The 26,123-nt window shown below is 28.1% G+C and overlaps 1 protein-coding gene and 1 non-coding gene across 3 annotated transcripts; both read left to right on the top strand.

The window, feature by feature from the left end:
- Positions 1-7,710: 7,710 nt before the first annotated feature.
- On the top strand, positions 7,711-24,631 carry LOC123262462 (cholesterol 7-desaturase nvd 1). Of its 2 annotated transcripts, XM_044724687.1 has the most exons (8): positions 7,711-7,756; positions 12,409-12,516; positions 12,810-12,902; positions 12,982-13,066; positions 15,915-16,081; positions 16,164-16,327; positions 19,745-19,923; positions 23,896-24,631. In XM_044724687.1, exons 4-8 carry the CDS (start codon positions 12,989-12,991, stop codon positions 24,571-24,573), a joined length of 1,266 nt encoding a protein of 421 aa, XP_044580622.1. In that variant the 5' UTR covers positions 7,711-7,756; positions 12,409-12,516; positions 12,810-12,902; positions 12,982-12,988; the 3' UTR covers positions 24,574-24,631. The 2 variants fall into 2 exon arrangements, with proteins under 2 accessions (XP_044580622.1, XP_044580621.1); XM_044724686.1 differs by lacking the exons at positions 7,711-7,756; positions 12,409-12,516; positions 12,810-12,902 and having other exon boundaries at positions 12,909-13,066.
- On the top strand, positions 8,291-8,363 carry Trnat-cgu. Its single transcript has one exon. It is a non-coding gene; the product is annotated as a tRNA-Thr (tRNA).
- Positions 24,632-26,123: the final 1,492 nt, after the last annotated feature.

Raw genomic sequence — 26,123 nt, 5'->3', positions numbered from 1 at the left:
AAATGTCAATAATTCACAAGATATAAGGTCATTTATTAATTATGAATCTAGAGATAGAATATTTTTTGTTAATGATATTCTCTTAATAATATAGATGATAGGATTACAATTAATTCAATTATAATGGAACCATCAAATGATGTTTCATTATTTTATCTTGTGAAAAAATATTAATAATTGATAATAATAAGACTTTTTTAGTAACCCAAATCTTGGATGATTGCTATTTTGATAATCATAGTCAACCATTCAAAATAATTAATAACAGCTCTAATATTTGGAAATTTTTATCATTTATAGATTTAAACTTTAAATTTATATTATTTTTTCTTTCAGAATTTTTACAATCTGAGATGGTTACAGTTACCATCTTCGATTATAGCAGTTATAATTTTTAATAATTACAATTATCATTTTCGATAGTAATCATTACCATTATTAATAGTAACTAGTACAATTATCAATGATAACACCTATTATTTTGGGACTAATTAATTTTATTACCATTCCAGATAGTAGGAGTTAATATTTTCGTATAATAAATTCTATTATTAATTGTTCTCCGTGTAGGATTCGATCGAAACTTTGCACACTTATCAAAGACCGATGACAATACAATAATTCAATAAGTTTGTCCTACTATTCTGACCGGGATTATCATCAGAAATGGGGATTTTTAAATTAACTGGGAAGAGACCCTGAGAACCGGCTATCACATCCAAGGAAGACAGCAGGCGCGCAAATTACTCACTCTCGTTTCAAGGAAGTAGTTACAAACTTAATTAATAAATTATAGTTTCAAAAACTAAAAAAACACGCTTTAAAGTGGTACCAAAGAGACCACAAGTGTCAAATATCAAGTAAAAAGTCTCTTTTTATTTACGAAGTAAATTAACCTATGTAACTTTGCATTCGAGAAAAAGAGACAGAGATAATTTTAGATAGTTTTTTAATAGTTATTTTTATAGTTTGAAAACGGGAATTTTTTATTGTTAACGCCTCCGATATCCTCTTTGGGGTAGGATATCGTAAAATTCGTTCATAAATTATTTTTACATCACGTACAGAAATTTCCTACAAAATTTGGAATCTGTAGGAGCTATAGCTTGAAAATTACAAATTTTCATTGTTAATACCCACCCCCGCAACCCCCTGTGGGGTGGGATATCATAAAATTCGTTCATAAATTATTTTTACATTACTTATAGAAAATTCGTACCAAATTTGGAGTCTGTACCCGTACAAAAAAAAATTTGGTTCCTGATGAATTTCCGGATGAACTTCAGATTGTGAAACAATACGAATTTCATAATGAATTTCATCGGGAATTCCAGCTAAATTTCATGATGAATTTGAAACAAATCATATATGAAACTTAATTATTTTAATTTGTGAAAAAATATTTGGAGACAATTATATTGGAATTTGTTGTTTTACTTACACTGACTCAACATTTACGATTCTATAACTTGTATTCGAATAAATTTTTTGGAGTAAAAACACAATATCTAAAATAATACTTCGAAATTTATCATGAATTTCAGGGCGAATTCCAACTGAATTTCATGATGAATTTGAAACAAATCGTATACGAAACCTAATTTTTTTAATCCGTAAAATAATATTCGGAGTCAATTATGTTGGAATTTTTATTTTTATTTACACTGACTCATCATTTACGATTCTAAAACTTTTATCTGGATAAATTTTTTGGAGTAGAAGAACACAATATGCAAAATAATATTTCGAAATTCATCATGAAAGTCAGCTGGAATTCCAGCTGAATTTCGTAATGAATTTGAAGCAAATCGCATATAAAACTTAATTTTTTTAATCTGTAAAAAAATATTTGAAGACAATAATACTGAAATCTTTAGTGTAACTTACACTGACTCATCATTTACGATTCTTAAACTTCTATCTTGATTAATTTTTTGGAGAGAAAGAACACAAAAGTTTGGAGAATCCAAAAGTGCACGCCTCATAACGCTCAATCATTTTTTAAGAAAAAAATTAATTATGTAATTGATTAAAAAAAAAATTATAATTAAGTTATTTCTTACAGAGTATTTTTTATTTTTTTTTTAAATATCGGCGCCCTTTTTTCTTGTCACATGCGCACGCAGTCTAAAAAAATCTAGCTTGATCAAGTGGCGCCAAAGTTTTCACGTGACAAATAAGAAAAGTTCATTTGGCTTTATACGGTTGTATCCGTGAATTTTAATAAAAATTCAATTAAAAAAAAAATACATAAGCTAGGCCACTGATATGAAATACGGACCCAGTTCATCGAATTCTTAAACTAATAAAAAAGGTCCGGTCTTGAAATATCAATTTGTTCTGGAGTAATCATTGGTACATCCAAAACGGGGTGACATCCGGACGTCCACGTAAAATTTTTTTCAAAACGTTTTTTTTTTTCAAAATAGCAACATGAAATGATTTTATAAAGTAAAAGATGGTTTAATTTAAGTGTTTTTCGGTGTACATCTACTTATATTAATGAATAAGTATAATATGGTTGCGATAGAGGCATTTAAAGATCACAAAATTGCTTGATCTTGACGAGTCGAGTATAAAGCACAACCTCACGCGCTTCGCGCTATGAAGCGTGCAATATGCATAATAATAATTCGAAATTCATCATGAAAGTCAGCTGGAATTCCCGATGAAATTCATATTTGTTTCACAATCTGAAGTTCATCCGGAAATTCATCAGGAACCAAAATTTTTTTTGTACGGGTAGGAGCTATAGCTTGAAAATTAAAAATTTTCATTGTTAATACCCACCCCCGCAACCCTCTGTGGGGTGTAATATCGTAAAGTTCGTTCATAGATTATTTCTACATCTCTTACAGAAGATTCCTACTAAATTTGGAGTCGATAGGAGCTATAGTTTAAAAATGAGAATTTTTCATTGTTAACGCCCCCGCAACCCCCTTTGTGGGTGGAACTTCGTTAAATCCGTTCTTAGCTGACCTCTACTCGGTAAAAAGGATATTCCTACCAAATTTCAAGTCTCTAGGTCTTATGGTTCCAGAGATATCGTGATGAGTGACTATATACGTAGAAATCTCTAATATATATATATATATATATATATATATATATATATATATATATATATATATATATATATATATATATATATATATATATATATATATATATATATAATAGGATTATTTAATAAATTATGAAGATTATAAATGATAATTTTTATAATCACAAGGCTTAGAAACGGCTAATTTTTAGAATCCTGAGGTTTACAAACGGCTAATTTTATTAATTTCCAAGTTTAGAATCAGCTAATTTTATTAATTTCCAAGTTTAGAATCGGCTAAATTCACGTGGCGAGGTTTTCAATTGGCTAAATTTATTATTTTCTAATTTTTTAATTTCATTTTTTTAAATATTTCTTTTTTTCAACTGTTTACATTTTAATTTGAAAGAATTTTAATAATTATTTTTTTTTAATTCGGCTATTTTAAAGCTAGCGTTATTTTAATAATTCTAAGTTTTTAACTCGCTAATTTTACAAACGGCTTTATTTAGGAATTTTATTTTTTTACATGGACGTTTTTTCTTTTGTTGAATTTTATCATAGGCATAAATTATCTTTGAAATTATTTATATTTTTCTCATTTTAGTGATATCGTTTTTTACGTTTCGCTAAATTTACAAACGGCTAAATTTACAGATTTCAAAGTTTAGAGTTTAGAAACGGCTAAATTTAGAAGTGGCAAAAAAACTGTAAACATAGAAACCTACCCGAATTAATGCACGCGATTGTATATTACAAATTATTTTTATATTGAAATACTCAATTTTTTTTTAATTATTTACACTGTTTCTGAATATTATTATTATTATTTTGAATTGTAACAAACTTATCCATATTTAATTTTAAATAAACTCAAAATCTACAAGTGTCACCATGTTTTATTTGATATCTAGTAAAACTGGCCAGTAACTAAACAGTTACTGGCCAGTAACTAAACAGTTACTGGATATTATACTAGCCAGTTACTAGACATGATCGCTAGCCAGATACTAGATTTAATCGAGTAAAAACTTGATCATTTCTACTAGGGATCACATTAAAATTTTTACTTTTTTTTAAAACTAAAAATTGTGAAAAAAAGCCTCATTTTTCAGTTTTTTTTTTTTTTTTTTTTTTTTCAAATCTTCGCCATTTTGTTATTTATCAAGAAACATTAACATCTGTAGCCGATGCAACAACTAATTACCTATTAAAGGTAAATGATTTCGGTTTTTGTGTTTAAGATGAACCGTTATCAAGTTATCATGAACGTCAGCAACATACACGGAAAGAAAATTGTACGAAAAATTACAATGAAAACATCGTAATTTTTAGTATAGGATATTGCAGTGTCGGACCAGAACTCAAACATCGTAATTTATACAATGCAACATCGTAAATTTCTATCATTCAAATTAAAAAGAAGTTTAGGTTACCGAAAAAATAATTCTGTATCATCCAGGAATCGAACCCGGTATCCTCTCCGCCTCAAGTCCAAGGTTTATCCCCTCACGCTATCGGAAGGATTATCTAATGTTTCTGTTCAGTCACATAACAAGACCGTCGATACAGTAATTGGTTATCTTTCGGTGGTGGCGTCGCAAACTACTAGACTCTGTCTCTCTTTCATTAAAACATATAGTATGCGTCCTTATTCACTTGCTCTTACGGAAAAAAAATTTACTAAATAACATCGTAATTTTCAATAATTCAAATTGTATTCTGTAGACGGCAGCATCGTAAAAATCGAGATACTGAAAGTCTAGTCCGGGATTACGATGTTACTACAGTAATTTTTCATAGGATTTTTTTTCCGTGTACAAACTTTCAAAGGAGCTCCGTTTACTCGTTGTTTATTCAAATAAAAAATAAATTTAGATATTTCCTGCACAGAAAAAAGGGTTCACTTAAGCCAAGAAAATATTTTTCTTCCTAATTATTTTCTTGAGCGAAAAAAAAAAATTTTTTTTGACACAAGAAATTTCACTTATTCCAACAAAATTAATTCTCTTGCTTTAAGAAATACGCATCTTAATCCAAGAAAATGTATTTAAATCAAGATAATCTTGTTGTTTTGAGACATTCAGACTCTTGCTCCAAAAAATTAAATATCTCGATAGAAGTAAATTTTCATTAATATTTTTATTGATTAACATGTCAAATGGGAAGATCAAATAATATTGAATCATTTTTTCTCATTCAATATATATAATTACACGCTAAAATAATATAGAATAGGTATCAAATATTCAAGAGAAAAATTTTCTCATGGTAAGAAAATTTTTTTCTCAGCTGAAGTAGGTGGCGCTGCTTCCCTAAAGTATCTAAAAATCTTGATCAAATATAAAAATTTATTGTATATCAAGTATTTATGATAATTTGAATTAAGAAAAAATTACTTCCACACTGATAGAAGGATTTATTTGTATTAAATAATATTTGTTAATAGCTAACAAATCATTTATTAGAGACCGTTTTTTAATATTAAATAAATATTTCTTAGTATTTAAAATGATTTGTTTGTATTTAATAAATCTGATATTCATTTATTAAATATTAATAAATCTTTTTAAATACTAAGAAATATTTGTTAAGGACTAACAAATGGCTTCAAATAAATGATTTGTTAAATATTAACAAATCTTTTTAACTATAAACAAATCCTTCTATCAGTGCACCAAGAATTGAATTTCAAGAAAAATTTTTACTCCGCCCGAGTAAAAACAGAATTCCGCCGCACCACCACCGCAACACCGCTGCACGGCTTTTTAAGCGCCGCACCACCGCTGCACTACAGCCGTGACAATTTTGGTTATTTTATAAGTGCCGTATCACCGCCGCACCACCGCCGTGACAAGTAAAGAATTTATCTATTCGCCGCACTACCGCCGCACCAGCGCCGTGACAAGTAAATAAATTTCTATTCGCCGCACCACCGCTGCACCACAGCTGTGACACGCCCGGGTAAAAATAAAATTATTAATTTTTACGAAAAAATAATAAATTTCGTTCGACCGCCGCACCACCGCTGAACCACCGCCGCACCATACCACTGTTTGATGGTATATACATTGAAATAATATATTCGTTGATCATTCAAATAGCTTAACTAAATTTTTTAAGTTAAGTATGGCTTGCAGTGCAGTTGGCAATGTTCGAGACTTCCATGCAGACGATCCAGGTTCGAATCCCATCACAGTTCAATTTTTAAAATTCTTTCAGAGTATTTCGATAGGTGTACCGCTTCTGTGCAACCCGAGGACGAAATTAAAAATCTACATCAACAATACGACTAAAAAAATCAGTAATTTCGCGGTGCTTTGGCCTGATTAAAAAAAAATTTTTTTTTTTAATATTAGGCATTCGATTAAAAGGAGGTTGATCAATAGGTCTTACATAAAGATTTCTAGTCGCATTATTTATTAATTAATTATTGCGTGATAAATTAATTATGATACCATTTTTTGTGAAATTGTAGGTATGATTTAGCATTGGTGCGGCGGTGGTGCAGCGGTAGTGCGGCGATGCTAGGGGGAGTAAATTTTTAGCGTGCGGCGTAATAGTCCGCCAAACGGCGGTCGTGCAGCGGTGGTGCGACGGTCGAACGAAATTTATTATTTTTCCGTAAAAAATAATAATTTCATTTTTACTCGGGCGGCCAACACAGCTTCGGTCTTCCTTCCGGCACCCGAAAATTTTCTTGAGCCAAGAATTTTGTTCTCTAGTCAAGAAATTTTTTCTTCTATGAGGGTTATTCAAAAGTGTATTTATTGAGCTGAATAAATTTTATATTAATATTTACAATTAAATAGTTTCTGTGTAAAAAAAAATCATGAACATAGGCTTTTTTTCGAGTGCTGGGAAAAAGAATGACCCCTTAATCATTCTATTCTTATTTTAAAATTATTAAAAATTATTTACTGTTTTTTAATTTGGTTTTTAATTAAAGCGTAGTCTTTTTTAGTTTTTTGAACTCTATTATTATTCATTTTCTGCGTAGACTTTTCTTGCATTAATTCAAAATCAAAAAAACTCTAATAGAAGATAAGTATTTCTTAACCGCACAGTAGCAAAGAAATCGACTAATAAACGATCCACTAATAATATATTTAACGGTTGTTGTTATCATTGTTGTTATTCATATTTGGTAACATGTTGTTATATATACACCTGTTGTAATACATGTTTGTCGACTTCGTAACTTCAAGGAACCTTTTTTTCTTTGTAGTAATCTTCTTGATCATTTTGTCTTCGTTCTTTTTATATTTATTTAATATTCGTGAACACGAAACAAGAGAGCCGAATGGGAGACTCCAGACAGGAGACTAAGAAATAACACGATAACTTGTCAATCGAGATATATGTATAAAGGCATATACATATATATATATATATATATATACATCTAATAGTACAAACGAGTAAGAGAGAACACCGGATAATGAAAGTGAAATAAAAATTGAGAAGACGAAATAAGAAAGCTAAAATAAATGTAAATTAAAGGAAGGATTAAAAATAAAAATAATAGCAAAAAAAATTTTAAAAAAGAAATTTTAAGAAGAGGAAAGACAAGCTACCGAAGAAACTCCTGTTCACAACTCAGTATTTTTACGTCCGGCGACCACTGAACAACAAACTTGTATTCTTAATTTTTTCTATTTTTATTTATATTTTATGTATTGGTTTTATTATTTTCTTCATGTTAACACGTGGGTAAGTTTACATATTCTTCTTTTATTTAATTTATTTGAAACATATATTTCCAGACCTGGCAACTTTTTAATTTCGTGTTTAAGTACATTTATTTTTAATTTTTTCACGCAGTTTAAAATCATTTTAAGGAAGAAAAATCCTTTAAGGACATTCATGCGCTACGTAAGTCAAATGCGCACTAACTTTTAATGAAATTTATTGGAGTTTTAAGAAAAATTTTGAAAAATATCCATAAACTTATGATTTAGAATTTTTTATTATTTTGCTAAAATATTTTTTAAGCATCTATTTTAAAAAATCAATAAATATAAATTAGTCGTTGATTTGACGACCATCTTTATTGTTTATTAAATTTGATAAATCTGTCATTTCCAACCATGTAATTAGTTGTATTGAGGTGTTTATTTTCAGAACGGTCAAAAATGAACTAAAAAAATTTTATACCAATTTACGATTCTAGAAAAATTTTTCTGTTATTTATAATTATAATAATAATTATTATTATTATTTTTATTATTAGAATAAAAATACTTTGGCCTAGATAGCTTAACTGGTAGAGCATTTGGCGCGTAACCAAAAGATCCAGGTTCGAGTCCTGGTCTGGCCTGTCTGAATTATTTTTTCAGTTACTGAAAAAGTTACACTGAGTAAAAATTACATCTTTCTCTAACAATAATTGTCGATAAACGAATTTTAATTGTGAATTTCACCTAAATTTTCTCTGATGGTATGAGACCTCATACCAATAAAATATTATGGTGAAGAAGTAATAATCAAAAATTAGTCATTCTTCAAGAATTTGGGTCGGGAGTATTCGGCTTAGAATAATAATAATAACTTCTATCTATACCAATAAAATAATGAATTTAAACGGTTAACACTATGTTTTTGATGTATTTATTAAAACTACATGAATCAGAGAATTTTTTCAAATGTTATTTATTACAATATCTATTTAATTAACATAAATGTTATTATTTTTAATTAAAAAAAAAAATGATGATCTGCAATAAAGTTGTATGTTAAAAATCTAATTTTTAATTGTTAATCTTTCTAAAATGATCGATGACGAATTTTCAATTTTCGGGGAAAGATCACTATGATTAAATTCATCAAAATTAAAATTTTTATCTACTACTTATCGTCTTACGCATGAACGTCCTTAAACGCCTAAGATTGTATCATTTCTGATGATGTCTTTGACGTAACAACAAAAAAAAATCGAAAAATTTATTTCAACATCGAATGTTAGAGAAGAATAAACTCATAAAATTATAAAAAAGTATCAAATTAAAAATAAAATAATTAAAAAAAAAAAATAATTCTTCAAATCAATAAAAACTTTTTTTGGAGCAAGTGATGTTAATCTCGAAGAAAAATTATCTGAAATAAAATGAAATTTTTTTCTGTGTATTTAGGTAGTTGTCGTGGTTAAGACCTTCCGTCAGAAAATTCTAAATTTTTACATACTCATTAAGGAAATGACGATACAATTACCCTTAAAATTTGAAGTCGATTGACCAACTATAACCCGAGATGAATTCAATTAAAAATTGTATATTTAACATTGATTGCATACGCTCTCTGCAGTTTTGTACCAGTTTCTTAGTTATGAAAAAAAAACTAACTATCAGAAACTTTCAAAAAACTGACAGTCTTTTAATCTTTAAATTTATGAAAAAGTATGTATCTACGGAGTCGAACATAAATAATTGTATGGGTTACGTCTCCACGGGTACAATCTTGCGTTGAAATTATGGATTACTTAGCTACAAGTTCATATACTTTTGCGGCGCGTATAATCTCTAATTTTTTGACTATATTGTACACTGAGAAAAAAATTAGGAAAACGGTTGACCCTAAAGGCCATCCCTGCAACTTCCCGATAATTCCGTTAATACCTAGCCGCTTTTTTGAGCTCTTCGAGCTCAAAAGTACAATCTGTGTGTTGTTTTAAGCTCTCCGAGCTCAAAAAGATACCTTTTCTATGCTTTTGAGCTCTTTGAGCTCAAAAGTCTGATAGAAGTTTCATAGAACACTATTTTTTGAATGTTCATACCGCAATAACTTTTGAATGAATGAACCGATTTTTACGCGGTTGGCGGCATTCTACGCAGTTTTTTAAGCCTCATAAATAATTTCTAAGTTTCAATTGGTCAAACTAGAAATTTCGGAGTAACTCTGAAAAAACACTTTTTTCTGTTTTCTTTCGTTCACGATATCTCTCGAACGAATCAACCGATTTTGACCGGATTGGCGGCGATCGACGTGGTTTTTCAAGGTTGAGAGCTGATTAGTTTTTGGAATCGATCGGTTGAGCCGTTTAAAAGTTATCCCAAAAAAACCACTTCAGAAAAAATATTTTTTCCTACTTTTTTTTTAGATTTCTCCAAATTTCTCCAAATCTATCGGTCCGAATCGGTTCAAATTAACAGAAAATCTAAGTTTAGCGAAGCCCTTTTGAATGGCACCAACCGCGATGAAATCGGTTCAACCGTTCAAAAGTTATAAGAGGTTTACATACTTACACACACACACACACACATACATACAGACATAGTGACACCCTCGCGGGAATAGTCAGGAAAGCTTCCTAGGACCTCAAAACGTCGAGATCTGATGAAAACTCGATTTTCGAAAAACGGGGTAAAACCAATAACTTCCCGATTTTTGAAAATTTTCAATTTTCTTAGCGGGAAGTTAAAAAATACTTTTAATAAGAAAATTTTCTTGATACAAGAATTCATGTTCTTGAAAATTTTCAAGAATATATATTCTTAGCTCAAGAACTTGTTAAATTGATTGAAATAATTTTTACTTAATTTAAATAAAGCTATTATCTTGTTTATCTATTATTCAAAGATAAATATTGATGCTCTTCTCTTCAGAAGTTAATAATTAATAATAATAGAATATTTGATCGTCATCGAATTTCTTGAACCAAGAAATTCTTAATTGAATAAAAGGATTTTTTTTTCTCAGTGTACCATAACAACTGCCTTAATGCCTGAAAATGAGTCTTTTCTAACAAATATTTTTTAATTTTGAAGATCATAGAAAAATTTATTTTATTGAAACAAATTGGCGGCATGACATTGAAAAGTCCTGCGTATTAATTAAAATACAGTTTAAAAATTACCGCGTTTAAAATTTTGATGAGAAAACAAATGGGGACTCCAGTGCTTTCGAACATAAAAAACAACTCGGTAAATATTCAATAATTAGATTTTTTCTTGCCAGAATATTCTGAAAGTATTACTTTTTTTAAACTTGATAGAAAATCAATTTTTTCAAAATTATAATGGGTGTTCTTTCCCTTCTTTTAATAATATATATAATACTATATATACACACTGAGAAAAACAATCTTGATTCAAGAAACATCTTTTCTTCAAAAGTTGATTTTTGTTTCAAAATTTCTAGCTGTCTTAATTCAAGAAATAAACTCTTGAGACTAGATGTAGATATATTTCATTCAAGAATTTTTGTCTCTTGATTCAAGATAGGCGATAGCATGATCCAAGATATTACCGACTTATGTTAAGAATGGCTTTTTTTTTGAGTCATTAATTTACTATGTGAATTTCTATAAATGTATGTCATAATATTTAATTATAATAAATTATATTTAATTATAATATTACTATATTTTCACAATTATGTTAAATCGAAAATCTATAAAAAATTTTTTTTATTTACTTCAATAAAATCTTGAATAAAGAAATTATTATTTAAACCAAAAATTTAAAGTTTTTAAAACGATGATGTTATTTTGATTGAAAAACTTAAATGTATCGATTGAAAATATAGTTTTGAGTAAAGCTACAAGACTTATCCAACGGAAACATACATTTCTTAAACCAAGAAAATCTAAACCAAGACAAGAAATTATTGAAGCAAAATATTCATTTGTCTTCCAAAATAAATTCTTAGATCAAGAAAATATCTCTTGAGTCAACATCAATTTTCTATCAGTGCAATAATACAGTCTTTAAATTATTCTCTTATTTTCCTACTCGTATTTTCCACTGCTACTTGAGATTCAATCCAATTTTGTTAGCAAATACTTTTAAATCATGACACATTTTAATTATGATAATTCTGTGTGATACGTGTTTCTCATTACTTCTAATGGGTTTATAAAATCTTTTTGTTTCCGTGCGGATTATATAAATTCCTAAACCCGGACTAAGCTTACGTCTACGAAAGATATTTACAGTAATCCTATACAAACTTTTTCGTAAGTAAATATTAAATCTTCTATTTATTAAAAATACTAAAATTAATTCCTCATTAATCTTTAGTTTGTACAGTAATTAACAGTCTTGTATTTTTCGTGAATTATTAAAAATATTATCAGACAAAATTATTCAGAAATGAATAATGATGTTTAGAAAAATAATAATGTTATACTTCTTTGATAAAATAATATCTTTATAACTTTTCCACACAACCGCAATAAATAAACCTCTTTCAATTCAATTAAATTCACTTCATAATCAAAATCGTAATTATTATTAGAATCTTAATTGTTTTGTCAAGGCTAAAACTTTAATGATTTTTTTTAAGTGTATCAGTAGAAAATAGTCATCGACTTCCGAAACTAAAAAATGCCTGTCATTATTTTTGTTTTATTGTTTTTTCATTTTCAGTTAAAAAAATATACTTTTCGTTGAATTCAGTCAAAGATCAAGCGCTCGATAAAATCGTTAAAATGCAATGTAAATTACGGCGTATAGGTTTCAGTAGATGTTAATGAGGTAAGAGATCGGTCAAGAGATGAGATAAAAGAGCTGAGGCAGAAAAATATTGATAATGGATGGATTCATGTCCGAAGCATGTATTATGGATGTTAAGACGAAAAAAAATCACTCAAGTAGGGATAAATAGGAATCTGTGACACTTTACTTGGTGGATGTGAATATTTGAAGGAAACATCTCGAAGTGGCTACATAATAAACGATCGCTTAACATACTTACGTGTTTACAATCACGTATACCAAAAAACCGATACCTATTTTTATCTTTTTTTAATGGAGACATTTTTTTACAGCTAAATGTAAGGTCAAATTTACTAAAACACACGTATTAGCTTCCCTTGTTGGATATAAAAGACAACGTCATTTTCAAATCAGTTTAGTTTGCCGTAAGTTCGTTGCATTGTTAAGACCATCGTATAATTTGATAGACTAGCTTTTCTTTTAGCTTAAATTCTATTGTTTTAGAGACAACATGATTAAATGGGTTATCGGTGTATTGGCAGGATTTTTGGTTTACATCTTATTTTTCCGAAAAATTAACTATGTACAGGTAAGAATCTTTTTTCATTTTTGAATTTTTTTAAAATTATCTTTGAATTTTTATTCTTATTGATTTACCAAAAATTCATTTTAAAATTATATTTTTTCATTAATGAAAGAATTAAGACGGTTTTTATTCAACAATTGAAAATTGATTGAAGCATTACTAAAATATCAACAAATATCTGATAAAAGAAAATGTATCGTAAAAAAATTTGAAAGAAAACTCGAAATGAGTGTTTCTAGACAAAAATACCTGAAAAATTTTTGTAAAAATGATTTCTTTTAAAATTTATTTAAAAAGAAAGTAATGATACAAATCTTACATTATATATTTTTTCTGAGACTATAACTTCAATAAAGTGCTTCAAAAGTCAATTAAATTTCCTTAGAACGTTGATATTTGATACATGATATTAAATGTGTTTAATAATAAATGTAAGCATTTTTTTACATGGAATACATTTTAAATTGCACAAATTAAATAAAAATTTGACGTTTTAAGCTTATTAGTCATTATTTCTGACCAGAATTTTAGCCGGTTTTTAATAGAAAATTATTAAAGTTTCGCGAAATTATGATACGTCAAAAAAAGAAGCTGCGAATTCTTGCGGAATTGAAACTGGAGTTATTAGTCTGACAAAGTTCCGCTAAGTTTCCTCCAGATTTTCCTAAGAAACATTAAAAAGCTCGTAGTAAATTAATAAACGTACCATAATTTTGCGAATTTATATAAAAAACTTTATTGATTTTCTATCGAAAAGCGGCTAAAATTTTAGAGGGAAAAAAATTATTAATAAGCTAAAATGTCACATTTATATTCAATTTTATACTAAAATTACTACAACAGTTATTTGATAAAATCGTTTTCTATAATTTGATCCGGAATTTCTCTGAAATTTGTATTAAAATGTAAATTTTTCAAAATTTCAGTCAGACCTTTGTCACTTTTTTTAAAAAACACAGGAGATAAATAGTTGAGCATACATTTTCTTTTAATTGAGCTCCCGTGAAAAAATATTCTGATCAGGCTTGATATGAGCTGATAAGGCCATATAAAAAATTTTGATATGCTCATATCTGGCCTGATATGATCTGATATGTCCATATTTAATTTTTGATATGTCCTGATATGGCCTGATATGAAAATTGGTCATATCAGGCCTGATCAAGCCTTATCAATTTGATATGTCTATATCAGACTTGATATAGCTTGATATGCTCATATCTAATTTTACATTATTTTTTAATAGGTCCTGATATGCCCTGATATAACCTTATAAAGTTATATATACTTTGATAAACTTGAAAAAAAAATCCCTGATCAGGGTTGATATAACTTGATATGGATTCATATGGTCTGATATACTCATACCCTTACCAGCACATAAGTAGTCTTGTGTACTCATATAAAGGCATACCCGAATAAAAAAAACTATTTATCATTATATATGATTCATATCTAATTATATAGAAGCATATGTAATTCATTTATAATTATATAGATGTATATATAATTCATATAAAATTATATATGAATCATATATAATTTTTTTTACTCCAGTGAGTATTTTGTGATGACCATAAAACATTCTCTTTTTCTATCTAAGAGTCTGTTACTCCAATGATTAAAAATCTTTTAATATATAGTATTTTTCGGATGAAATGATAGGAATTAAAAAAAAAATTTAATTTCACAAAAATTATTAGTTTTGTCAAGTTCAAAAATTGTTAGCCAAGCCTTCCAGCAATATATAGTTCCATATACTAAACAAATAATTCCATTAAAATTTAAGCTTTCAATTCTCATTTTATCTCGATTATTTTTTTAATTTCAAAGAAATTATAAATTTTAAAGCAACGAAGTACCTGAACAATATATCGTAGAATCATTTTTGCGATTTCATGTATACATAGATAATTTTATAAATCTACATATAGATACCATTATTATATATAAATATTGACAGTTAATAATTAATAAATTAGATAAAAAATTTTTTTCACTACGAATCGATCATGTATACGATTCGCATTACTTGTAGTTATAATAAACTTTGTTCTCCAAGTAAGTCTCTTAGGTAAACGGGTAGTGAATTCGTCTTTCAAGCGGTAGGTCCCCGGTTCGATTCCCACTCGCGCCGATTTTTTTTTCCTTTGGAAATAATTATATATAATTATACCTAATTATACATAATTATATAGGGCCATTTTTCATTTATAATTATGTTATATAATGATATATAATTTTTTTTACCGGGGCGGGTACATGGTCTGATATACTTATATCAAGGCATATATAGTCTGATATGGCCAATTTCCATATCAGGCTTGATATGGACGGTTTATATCAGGCCTGATATAGTCTGATCAGAAAATTTTTTCACGGGCTATGATCGAGAATTGATTAAAAAATTATATAGAAAAGTACCTCAAGTTTTGTCCTGAATTTGCTAATTTTCCGGGCAAATTTAATAAATTTTTTGAGTATAAAAACGAATTGTTATACAAAAGGAAATTTTTTATTTAACAATTACTGTTAAATTCACTGTAATCGCGGGACATAAAGCGGCTCCTAATTTATTACCATTTTTTAATTAAATAAAAAATACGAAAAAATTTATTTTTTTATGACTAGATAAAATTTATGGAAAACCTAATAAAATGTTTGGTACACTACAATTTAATTTGTTGAAAAAAAATTAAAAATTATTTCACTTACTGACAAATAATGAGGCCGTGTCATTCGTTCCACGACTACCGTGAATTTGACGGTAATTTTTAAAGAAAATTTCTTTCAGTGTACAAACTAAAAGAAAAAAAATTCAGGACTAAATACTAAAATATGTGTTTTCCAGACTTCAAAGTACGTAATTGAACGCGGAAAATATTTCAAAAGACGTAAAATTGGTGACTTGCCGCCAGTTTATCCAAACGGATGGTTTGGAATTCTTGAAAGTTCTGAATTAGCTAAGGGACAAGTCAAACATGTCAGCGCGCTTGGTGAAAATTTTGCGGTGTTCAGGTGAAAACTTTTACTATACACAAATAATCTCATTATAAATGTAAAAATTTTGTACATTTACATAAAAATATGAATTTAATAGAACTCAAAAAGGTAAAGTTAGCATCGTAGATGCATATTGTCCACACTTGGGAGCTAATATGGCAGAAGGTGGTAAAGTTAAAGGCGATTGCATCGAATGCCCGTTTCATCATTGGACATTTAATGGCGAGGGAAAATGTAAAAGTATTCCTTACTCGAAAACAGGTAATTTATGTTTAATTACAAACTGATAAAAAAAAATGACTTGATTCAAGAAAAACTTTTTCTTCAAAATGTCATTCTTGTTTTAAGTAATTCAATTCTCTTAATTTAAGAAATTGATTCTCGAATCAAGAAACTTGGTTGTTTTAAAATAAGATATATACAACTTCGCCCAAAAATTTCTTTCTCTTGAATTAAGATAGACGGTAACATTGGTTCAAGATATTACCGACTTGTTCCAAGTATGGCGCGACTATTGAATTAAGATATTATTTTACTTGTTTTAAGCATATAAATTTTTGTATTTTTGCTTTTCTCTGTATTAATATATATTAATAAATATTTTTCGGCCTATAGAGAAATACAAATTTTTTTACTTCTAAGTTTTTTTCTGACTTAAACTTATAACATTATAAATAAAAAAACTAGTTCTTGAATCAACAATCAATAATTCTTGAAATGAAATAAAATTATCCTTTATTGAAGAGAATCGTTTTTGAATAGAGAATTCACTTGTGTCGATCGGAGATAATATAGTCTTGAACCAAGTAAAAATGTTATCGATCGGAGTGATTAGATCTCTCACTCCAAGAAACATGAAATCAAGACAAGAATTTCTTGAAATAAGACAACTAGTTCTCTTCAAAATAATTTTCTTGGAGCAAGAATATTTTTCTTGAATGAAGATATTTTTTTTCATCAGTGCACGGAAAAAAGAGAAGTGGAAAAATTATAGTTTTGAGAGTAAAAATAGGCCCCTCGTAGAAAAAACTGCAAGTATTACACTTCACACTGTAATAATTAACAAAGCAATAGTATATTACACTACAAGGGCAGAAAGTTTGAGATTCCTGCACTGTGCGCCATGATGCCCGAGGCGAAGCCGAGGACTTCATGGCGCGCAGTTCAGGGCTCTCAAACTTTCTGCCCGTGTGGTGTATACTATTTTTCTTTATTTTCGGCCGAAAGTACGCTGACTTACAAATCAATTAACGTTACAGTTAAATGTTCTTAGTATGTTGTCGATGCCCGCCCGACATTTGCGGCACGAGCGAAGCGAGAGCGGCTGGTCGGGGGCGGGCATCGACTTCATCTAAATAGACAAAAATAATAGTAACTTTTTAAAATTAAATTAATTCAATTGAATAGTCTTATTTTTATTAATTTTTGATTACTCAAATACATTAAAATCATTAATTTTATCAGAATTTTAATTATTTCGAGTAATTTGTCAACTATTTTTAATTAATTATTGCATATTTTCTTTTTCATCACAACTATTACCAGTACATGAACTATAAGAATTATAAAAATTATTAATAATGAATGAAAAAAAATGATTCAATATTATTTGATCTTCCCATTTGACATGTTCGTCAATAAAAATATTAATGAAAATTTATTATTAAGATATTTAATTTTTTGGAGCAAAAGAAAAATTTTCTCAAGACAAGAAAATTTACTTCTGTCAAGAACTTAATTTTTTGGAACAAGAGAGAAATTTTCTCAAAACAAGAAAATTTTCTTGATTTAAATAAATTGTCTTGGATCAAGACACGTATTTCTTGAAGCAAGGGAATTAATTTTGTTGGAATAAGTGAAATTTCTTGTGTCAAGAAAATAATTAGGAAGAAAAATATTTTTTTGCCCTCTGGGCGGAAAGTGGCAACTTTGGTCTCACTGCGCTAAACAAAGTTGCCGCTTTCCTCCTTCCTGAGACAAAAAAATATTATACAGCCCTTGGGAAGTAAAAAAGAAAACCTCAGATCACATATTTGTTGACCTCGGCTTCGCCTCGGTCAACAATTACATGTGATCTGAGGCTTTTCTTATTTTCCTTCCCAAGGGGTGTAATATACTATTCTTGGTTCAAGTGAACCTTTCTTTCTGTGTAAATATTTATCTGCAGACTTTTTAGGTAACGTATCTGTTCTTATAATTAGATTAACTTCCGTATCGAAATTCCTTAAAATTTCCTTTTGATGATGATAACGCATTCATTTTTTAAAATTTTTATTATTTTTCACTCGATATAATTTTTTAGATTATAAATTTCTACACACAACGACATAAGAACCCACAAAAGCAATTTTAAGGTTAGGCCTGAGTGCACAATAAACCGCGTCAGCTCTGGTGAATACTTTTTTTTCGCTGCCTCGTACATCAATTCAGTGCACAACTAGTTTCTTCCAGCGCACTAGAGCAGCGCGCATGCGCGCCCCTACCAAAGCATAAATGTCGGTCTTTCTGATTCCCAACAGAAGTAGCAAGTACGTGCTTTCGGCCGTGAATAAAGAAATAGTATATTACACCCCTTGGGAAGGAAAATAAGAAAAGCCTCAGATCACATGTAATTGTTGGCCGAGGCGAAGCCGAGGTCAACAAACATGTGATCTGAGGTTTTCTTTTTTACTTCCCAAGGGCTGTATAATATTTTTTTCTGCCCTCCAGGCGGAAAGTGGCAACTTTCGGCCCGCTGCGCTAAACGAAATTGCCGCTTTCCGCCTCTGTCGGACAGAAAAATAGTATACAAACCTATGGCAGGAAAATAATAAATATCTCAGATCACATATATGTCGACCTCGGCTTCGCCTCGGGCAACATATATGTGTTCTGAGACATTTCTCATTTTCTTGCCACAGGTGTGTAATATACTATTTGTCCAAGGAAGGAGGAAAGCGGCAACTTTGTTTAGCGCAGTGAGACCAAAGTTGCCACTTTCCGCCCAGAGGGCAAAAAACCAAATTTTACAGTTTCGATTGTATTTTTAGTATGAAACTTGAAACTAGAATGAAATACTTGTTGAATTTCTTTCAAATTGTTTTCTTCAGTATAAAAAAAAATACTACGACAAAAATGTGATTTCTACAGCTGAAAAAAAGATGTTTAAAATTACCAACAATTTAAACTCTTGTAACAAGAATGCTCTTTTTTTTCAAAAGGAATTTTTTCTCTCATTGTATAAATTCCCATTTATCGGTGATGCATTTTTCATGCAGTTTTATGAGAATAATGTAGTCTTCATTAGAAGAATAAAATTTACACTATTAGTTACTAATAATAAATTTACTTTGAACTATAACAGCTCAACCTGGAATTTTCAAACTGTATCGCTCAGTTATCCAAATATAACGAATTTATACAAAAAATTGAAGTTTGAGATATTAAATTTGAGAGAAAAATTTATAAGTTGAAACTTTTTACTATCATAAACTAGAAAAGGTTTTAAATGAAACTGTAATAGTTGCTATAAGTGCTATATGTTTAAGAAATAATTAATTTTTACAGATCCACACTAAAAGGACTTGGCTGTTATTTAAAACTGTAATAAATCCTATTTATGAATTAAATTTTTCCACTTTTTTTTTTCCATGTAGATATTTTTTGAGCTTATTACTGATTGAGATTTGAAATTTTTAGATCCATCGCGAATGGAAACAAGAGCATGGAATTGTCGAGAAGTTAACGGGATTATTTTTGTCTGGTATCATGCGGAATTATCTGATCCTGAATGGGAATTAGAACCGATTCCTCAAATTAGTGATGGGTCTTGGCGGTTTCAAGGACGGAATGATTTTCATGTCAGTTGTCACATTCAAGTAAGTCGAAATTAATTTTTTTTTACTAGTTTATTGTTAAATTAAGAACTTTTGAGATATTTTTTTAAAAAAGATGAAAATTTTTTCAATTATTAAACCATACTAATTTTTTTTTTGTGAGAAAAATGTAGAAATAATTTAGTATAAATAAATAAGTTCGAAGTTTTAAATAGATCTTAATAAACCTAAAAAACCCGTTATCACGAATAATATATGAAAATTACCAAGTGAAATGATTTCGAATCAGAAATCAATCTTGTTAAATATTTACGCAAAAATATTCGCTTCAATTTATACATTGAAAGCATAAAAATGAAATTCACATTAACTTTGTTTTCAATGTATTAACCGATTTAAATCTAAGATTAAATTTAAAACAGTTTATATAACCAATTTTGAGTTGAATGTAAATTTTAACACAAATCGAATTAAATTTTGTTTTTAATGTAGTTTACTAGTTTAAAATCAGTTTATTTTAAATTTCAATATAATATAAAGTTATATTGCAATTGTAGAATGCAATACTATTTGATGCAATGTAAAGTAACTACATTGAGGAAAAAAAAACTCATGAAAAAAATAAACAATAATTAAATATTTTCAACAATTTTATTTCTTAGCTGAAGACATTAAAATTTTTCTGACAGTAACTTTCTTGTTGAAAAAAAAGTTTTTTAAATTTGGGAAAAAACAATTTTTAATGGATATTCATTTTTTTTTTTTTTTTTTAACTTCCCGCTAAGAAAATTGAAAATTTTCAAAAATCGGGAAGTTATTGGTTTTACCCGTTTTTCGAAAATCGAGTTCTCATCAGATCTTGCCGTTTTGACATCCTAGGAAGCTTCCCTGAATGTTTTCGCGATGATGTCCGTATGTTTGTATGTGTGTGTGTGTGTGTGTGTGTGTGTGTGTGTGTGTGTGTGTGTGTGTGTGTGTGTGTGTGTGTGTGTGTGTGTGTGTGTGGCCGTACTAAACTTAGATTTTAAATACCATTTGGACCGATTCGAATCAGTAGATTTTGAAAAATCCAAAAAAACTATAAAAAAAAATTTTTTGAAATGTGGTTTTTTTGGAATTACTTTTAAATGGCTTTACCGATCAATTCCAAAATCTAATTAGCTCTTAAGATCAAAAAACCACGTCGATCACCGCAACTCCGGTCAAAATCAGGTGATTCGTTCGTGAGATCGTTGTCGAAAAAAAAACCAAAAAAAGTGTTTTTTCGAAATTACTTCAAAATTACTGGCTCGATCAATTTAAACTTAATAATCCTTCATGAGGCTTTGAAAACTACGTCGAATGCCACCAACCGCGTGAAAATCGGTTCATTCATTTAAAAGTTATTGCCGTTTGAAAATTCAAAAAATTGTGTTTTATTAAACTGCTATTAGAGTTTTGAGCTTAAAAAGCTTAAAATGACACAAAAATTATATTTCTGAGCTCGAAGAACTCAAAAACGTAATGTGTAACTTTTTATTAATTTTATCAACCGTGATTTTATTATAATTCTTCTAACCCGTTATCACCTATTCGGTCATTTTTATGCTAGTATAAATCTAATTTCAAGTGGATAGAAATTTCCATCTTCACTAACGATTTGAGACAATTCGTCTTCGGATAGTTAGGTCGATGGGCAACCATCGAACTTGAACACTAGTTAGCTAGTGAATGCTAGTATCCGAACAAAAACAGTTTCACTGTAAAAAAGTCGCGCCAAGTCCACGTTCATAAGACTATTAGGAAAAAAAAAATTTTTTTTTTCTTTACAAAAACATACAAAATAAAAAAATTAAAAAATCCAAGTAACCGATATGATTGTTTATGATTTTCGGAAATTAAAAAAAATTTTATTGTAAATTTAAAAATTAAAAAAAAAATTTAGAACGTATTTAGTGTGCGTGGTTGCAAAATATTTTACTTTTGATGAAATTCGTAAAATCTATTTACTAGGACTTTAAAAAAATTGAAATACACAATGACGCACACCAAGTACGTTCTAAAATTTTTTTTTATTTTTAAATTTACAATAAAATTTTTTTTTAATTTCCGAAAATCATAAACAATCATATCGGTTACTTGGATTTTTTAATTTTTTTATTTTGTATGTTTTTGTAAAGAAAAAAAAAATTTTTTTTTTCCTAATAGTCTTATGAACGTGGACTTGGCGCGACTTTTTTACAGTGAAACTGTTTTTGTTCGGATTTTAGTATTTTTTGTAATTATAATGAAAATTTACAATTGATAACAACTTAAATCTCGTGTTGACTGCATTTTTTACTGCAAACTATCCCCTTGAAGCTACAGTTTATGTAGATGTAATTCCAGTGCACCCTGGCGGCCGTAAATGTAAGCTGTGAATTACTTTTTTTAACTGTAGTTGCTTATCTATAGGAGGATTACTACACATTTTTATTTTATATAGTCTGTGGCGCTGACCTTTCTCCATCAAAAAAAAGTCAGGATCGAAATTTGTGAGCGAGCTATAGTATGTGCTGATAAAATTTAATAATTTCAAGTAAATAAATTGTTATAAGTAAATATAATTAATTAATACGGTGAAATAAATTATGAATTACTGTTATGATAAACAAATTGGGTAAAAAAAAGTACCGTAGAATTAAATAAAATTTCGCAGCCTCAAAAAACCGTTCTGCTTACAGTAAACATAGTCGGTAGTCTGGCGCTCCGTTTACAACGGATTTGAACGGAACTTGGCGCCAGATTCTACCGAATCTGTGAATCTGTTCGACTATATGTTAAGTATTAACGATGGAAAGCTACTGAGAATAAAGGGCAACTTTTTGAAAAAATCCATGAAAAATTAACCAAGCCAGGAATCGAACCTGGATCTCCCCGATTACATGTCAGGATGCTTTTACCAGTTAAGCTACCGGGTCATTCTCCACTTACTTTCTCTCAGTATACACTTAACTCTCAGTAGTTGTCAATACTATGCTACCTCCTCCCTTTAAACTCCATACTACGATATAAACTGTAGTACTTCTGTTTCCATTTTCTAGGCGCTTTTATATTTTTTAAACTTTTTATTAATTTTATCAACCGTGATTTTATTATAATTCTTCTAACCCGTTATCACCTATTCGGTCATTTTTTTGCTAGTATAAATCTAATTTCAAGTGGATGGAAATTTCCATCTTCACTAACGATTTGAGACAATTCGTCTTCGGATAGTTAGGTCGATGGGTAACTTTGAGCGCTTAAGTACAAAATGAGCGGGAAGTTGCAGGGATGGCCTTCAGAGTCAACCGTCATCCTAATTTTTTTTTTCAAATCAAAAAAACTTTTTTTCAACAAGTAAGTTACTGTAATAAAAATTTTGATTTCTTCAGCTAAGAAATAAATTCGTTTAAAATTTTTAACAAATTAATTTCTTGTCACAACAATGTCAATTTTTCTCAAAAGAAATTTTTTCTCACAGTATATCTGTTTAGTTTTATAAATTACTTAAATTGCATTTGAGAAGCTAACAATTAGAATTTGAGTTGTCTTACAGATATTAATATGAATAAAATTGTTTTCATCATAAGTAATGACATTCTTAACTTGTAATTAATAATGTATCAATAAAACATTATTTTGAACAAAATATTAAAAATATCATTTATTTTTTTTTAAATAACATGCTTTAAAATAAATTTTTTTATTTTTTGTTACAAATCACTTTTTTATTGTTAGCTCCTCAAAAAATTTTATAGGTTTTCTATCTACTAATTAGTGACAATGAATTTTTTATTACCATCATTATTTACGTTTGGTTTTTTATTTTTCAATGTAAAAGAGTAAAATAATATTACTTTTATGTTATAATACCAAGAATAATACATTTTTTAAAATTTACTCTCAAAAACGGTGAAAATAAATGTTAATAAGCGTAGAGCAATAATTTAAAGTTTTTCTATACTCATACTACTGCATTAGTAATAAAAATTAAAAATTAATCTTTAATTTCAGGATATACCAGAAAACGGTGCAGATTGGGCGCATCTTAATGCAGTACACGGTCCAGCGAAAATAAAAAAAACCATTCCATCAAAAATAATTCGTCATTCATGGACCGGGACTGGATGGCGCTGTCATCAATCCTTAAAGTATATTGATGATTTTAGCGGTAACAAAAATCAACAAATTGTTAACGATGTTAAATTGCACATTAACAATATTAATATTAATAGTAATAATAAAAACAATAATATTATTAATAACCAAAGTAAAAAACATTGTGCAGCAATAAATTTACATCATAGTTTAGTATTATTTGAAAAATGGTCAATTATAAACATGAACGTAAAGGTAGAACAAATAGGACCGGCTTACGTAGAATTATTCCTAGATACAACATTTGGTCCGGTGTGTATATTACAAACAGTTACACCATTAGAGCCATTAAAACAACGAGTTACACATTATGTATATTCACCATTATTGTTGAGTCCATATGCTAAAATAATATTTTGGGGTGAATCTTTTATGTTTGAACGTGATATTGCTGTTTGGAACTATAAAAAATATCAAAAAAATCCAAAACTTGTTAAAGAAGATCACACAATTTCTTCTTATAGAAAATGGTATTCTAATTTTTACACTAACAATAGTCCAACTTATCAATCAACACAATCGTTAGATTGGTAATTTTTTGCTATTATTATTTTTATTATTATTATTATAATTATTATTTAGTCAATTTATTTTTCATTTCTATATAGATTATAGTCAAAAATAGATTTTTAAACTTTGTTTTTAACTAAATTCAATGGTGATGAAGATAAATTGAAAGATTTTTTGTTTACAAAAGTTTATATGCAAGAACTGATTTGGAAATTTAAAATATCAACTTATTTTTAAGAATAAGCTTCAAAGATTTTTTGGATTTTGAATAACAATGAATAACGAAATTTTTTGAAAAATTTAATCGCAACACAAATCGTAACATTTTTGACTCACAATTCTATAATAAAATTTAAAATTTAGGACCAATTTTTAGAAATTTTGAACTGAAATTTATTATTTTAGTTGAATTATGATTAAAATTTTAATTTTATGAGAATGTTAGGTAATTATTTATTTTCACGGCTAAGGTAAAAGCCCCAGTAGATGATCACGTACCAGTATATGATCACTCCATGTATCTGTATATCTATATTCACAAATATAGGTATACAAATACATGGAGTGATCATATACTGGTACATGATCATCTATTGGGGCTTTTACCTTATTTGTTTTTTTTTTTACATAGAAAAATCTTTAGAAATTAACATTTTTAACACATTTTACAACAAATTTACTACTATAATTATGAAAATTTGTGAAAATAAATTTTTAGTGTAATTTATTAGAAAAATTATTTATAATATTTTTACCGTGTTATATAAAAACAATTTAAAAAAAAAAAAAAAAACCTTTTTTGAATTCTTTCTTTTTTTTAAAAACAAAAAATAATTTTTTTTTAATTATTGTATTTCTGATGATGAACGTCAAGAAAAAAATATGTAATTGTTAAAAACAAATTCTAAATAATAATTTTATGTTCAATTATTTTATACCGTAAAATTAACCAATTACCAAATTCCATTAAAGTAAATAGCTGAAATGCTATGATATTTAATAAAAAAAAAATATCTTTCAATTTTCTCAATTGATGTAAAAAATTCTAATTGAATATAAATACAATTGCAGTTTTTAAATGGTTAAATAATATGTAGTGTTAATATTACAATTAATTTAGTTCTTCACATAAGACTGACGCTATTAATTAAATATTAATGATATTAACTAATAACAATATTGTGTTTTATAATGTAAATAAAACATTGCAATATATAATATGTATATTTTTGAATAATGTCATAATCATAATTGTTACTATTATTGTATAATTATACTGTTTATAGTGTGATTTTATCTTCATTACAACTTATAACTATTAATAATTTATAATTAATATAATATAATAATCATAACTTTGTTTACTCATAATTATATAATTTTAATAATTATATGTTTGTATAAATTATCACAGGATACGCTTATTTTTTATTTATTATTATTTTATGCACATTCAATTACTCCTAATTGTTTCAGTGAAATAGAAAATAATTGACAATAAATGCACTACTCAATTTATCAATTTATGTTGATAATTTAAATAATTTTTTTCAACAAATAAACTTTATAAAAAA

The sequence above is a fragment of the Cotesia glomerata genome, linkage group LG4 (assembly GCF_020080835.1).
Source record: "Cotesia glomerata isolate CgM1 linkage group LG4, MPM_Cglom_v2.3, whole genome shotgun sequence".
Classification (NCBI taxonomy): Eukaryota; Metazoa; Arthropoda; class Insecta; order Hymenoptera; family Braconidae; genus Cotesia; species Cotesia glomerata.
Note: the sequence above shows the minus strand (reverse complement) of the source record. Positions and strands in the feature narration are given on the sequence as shown.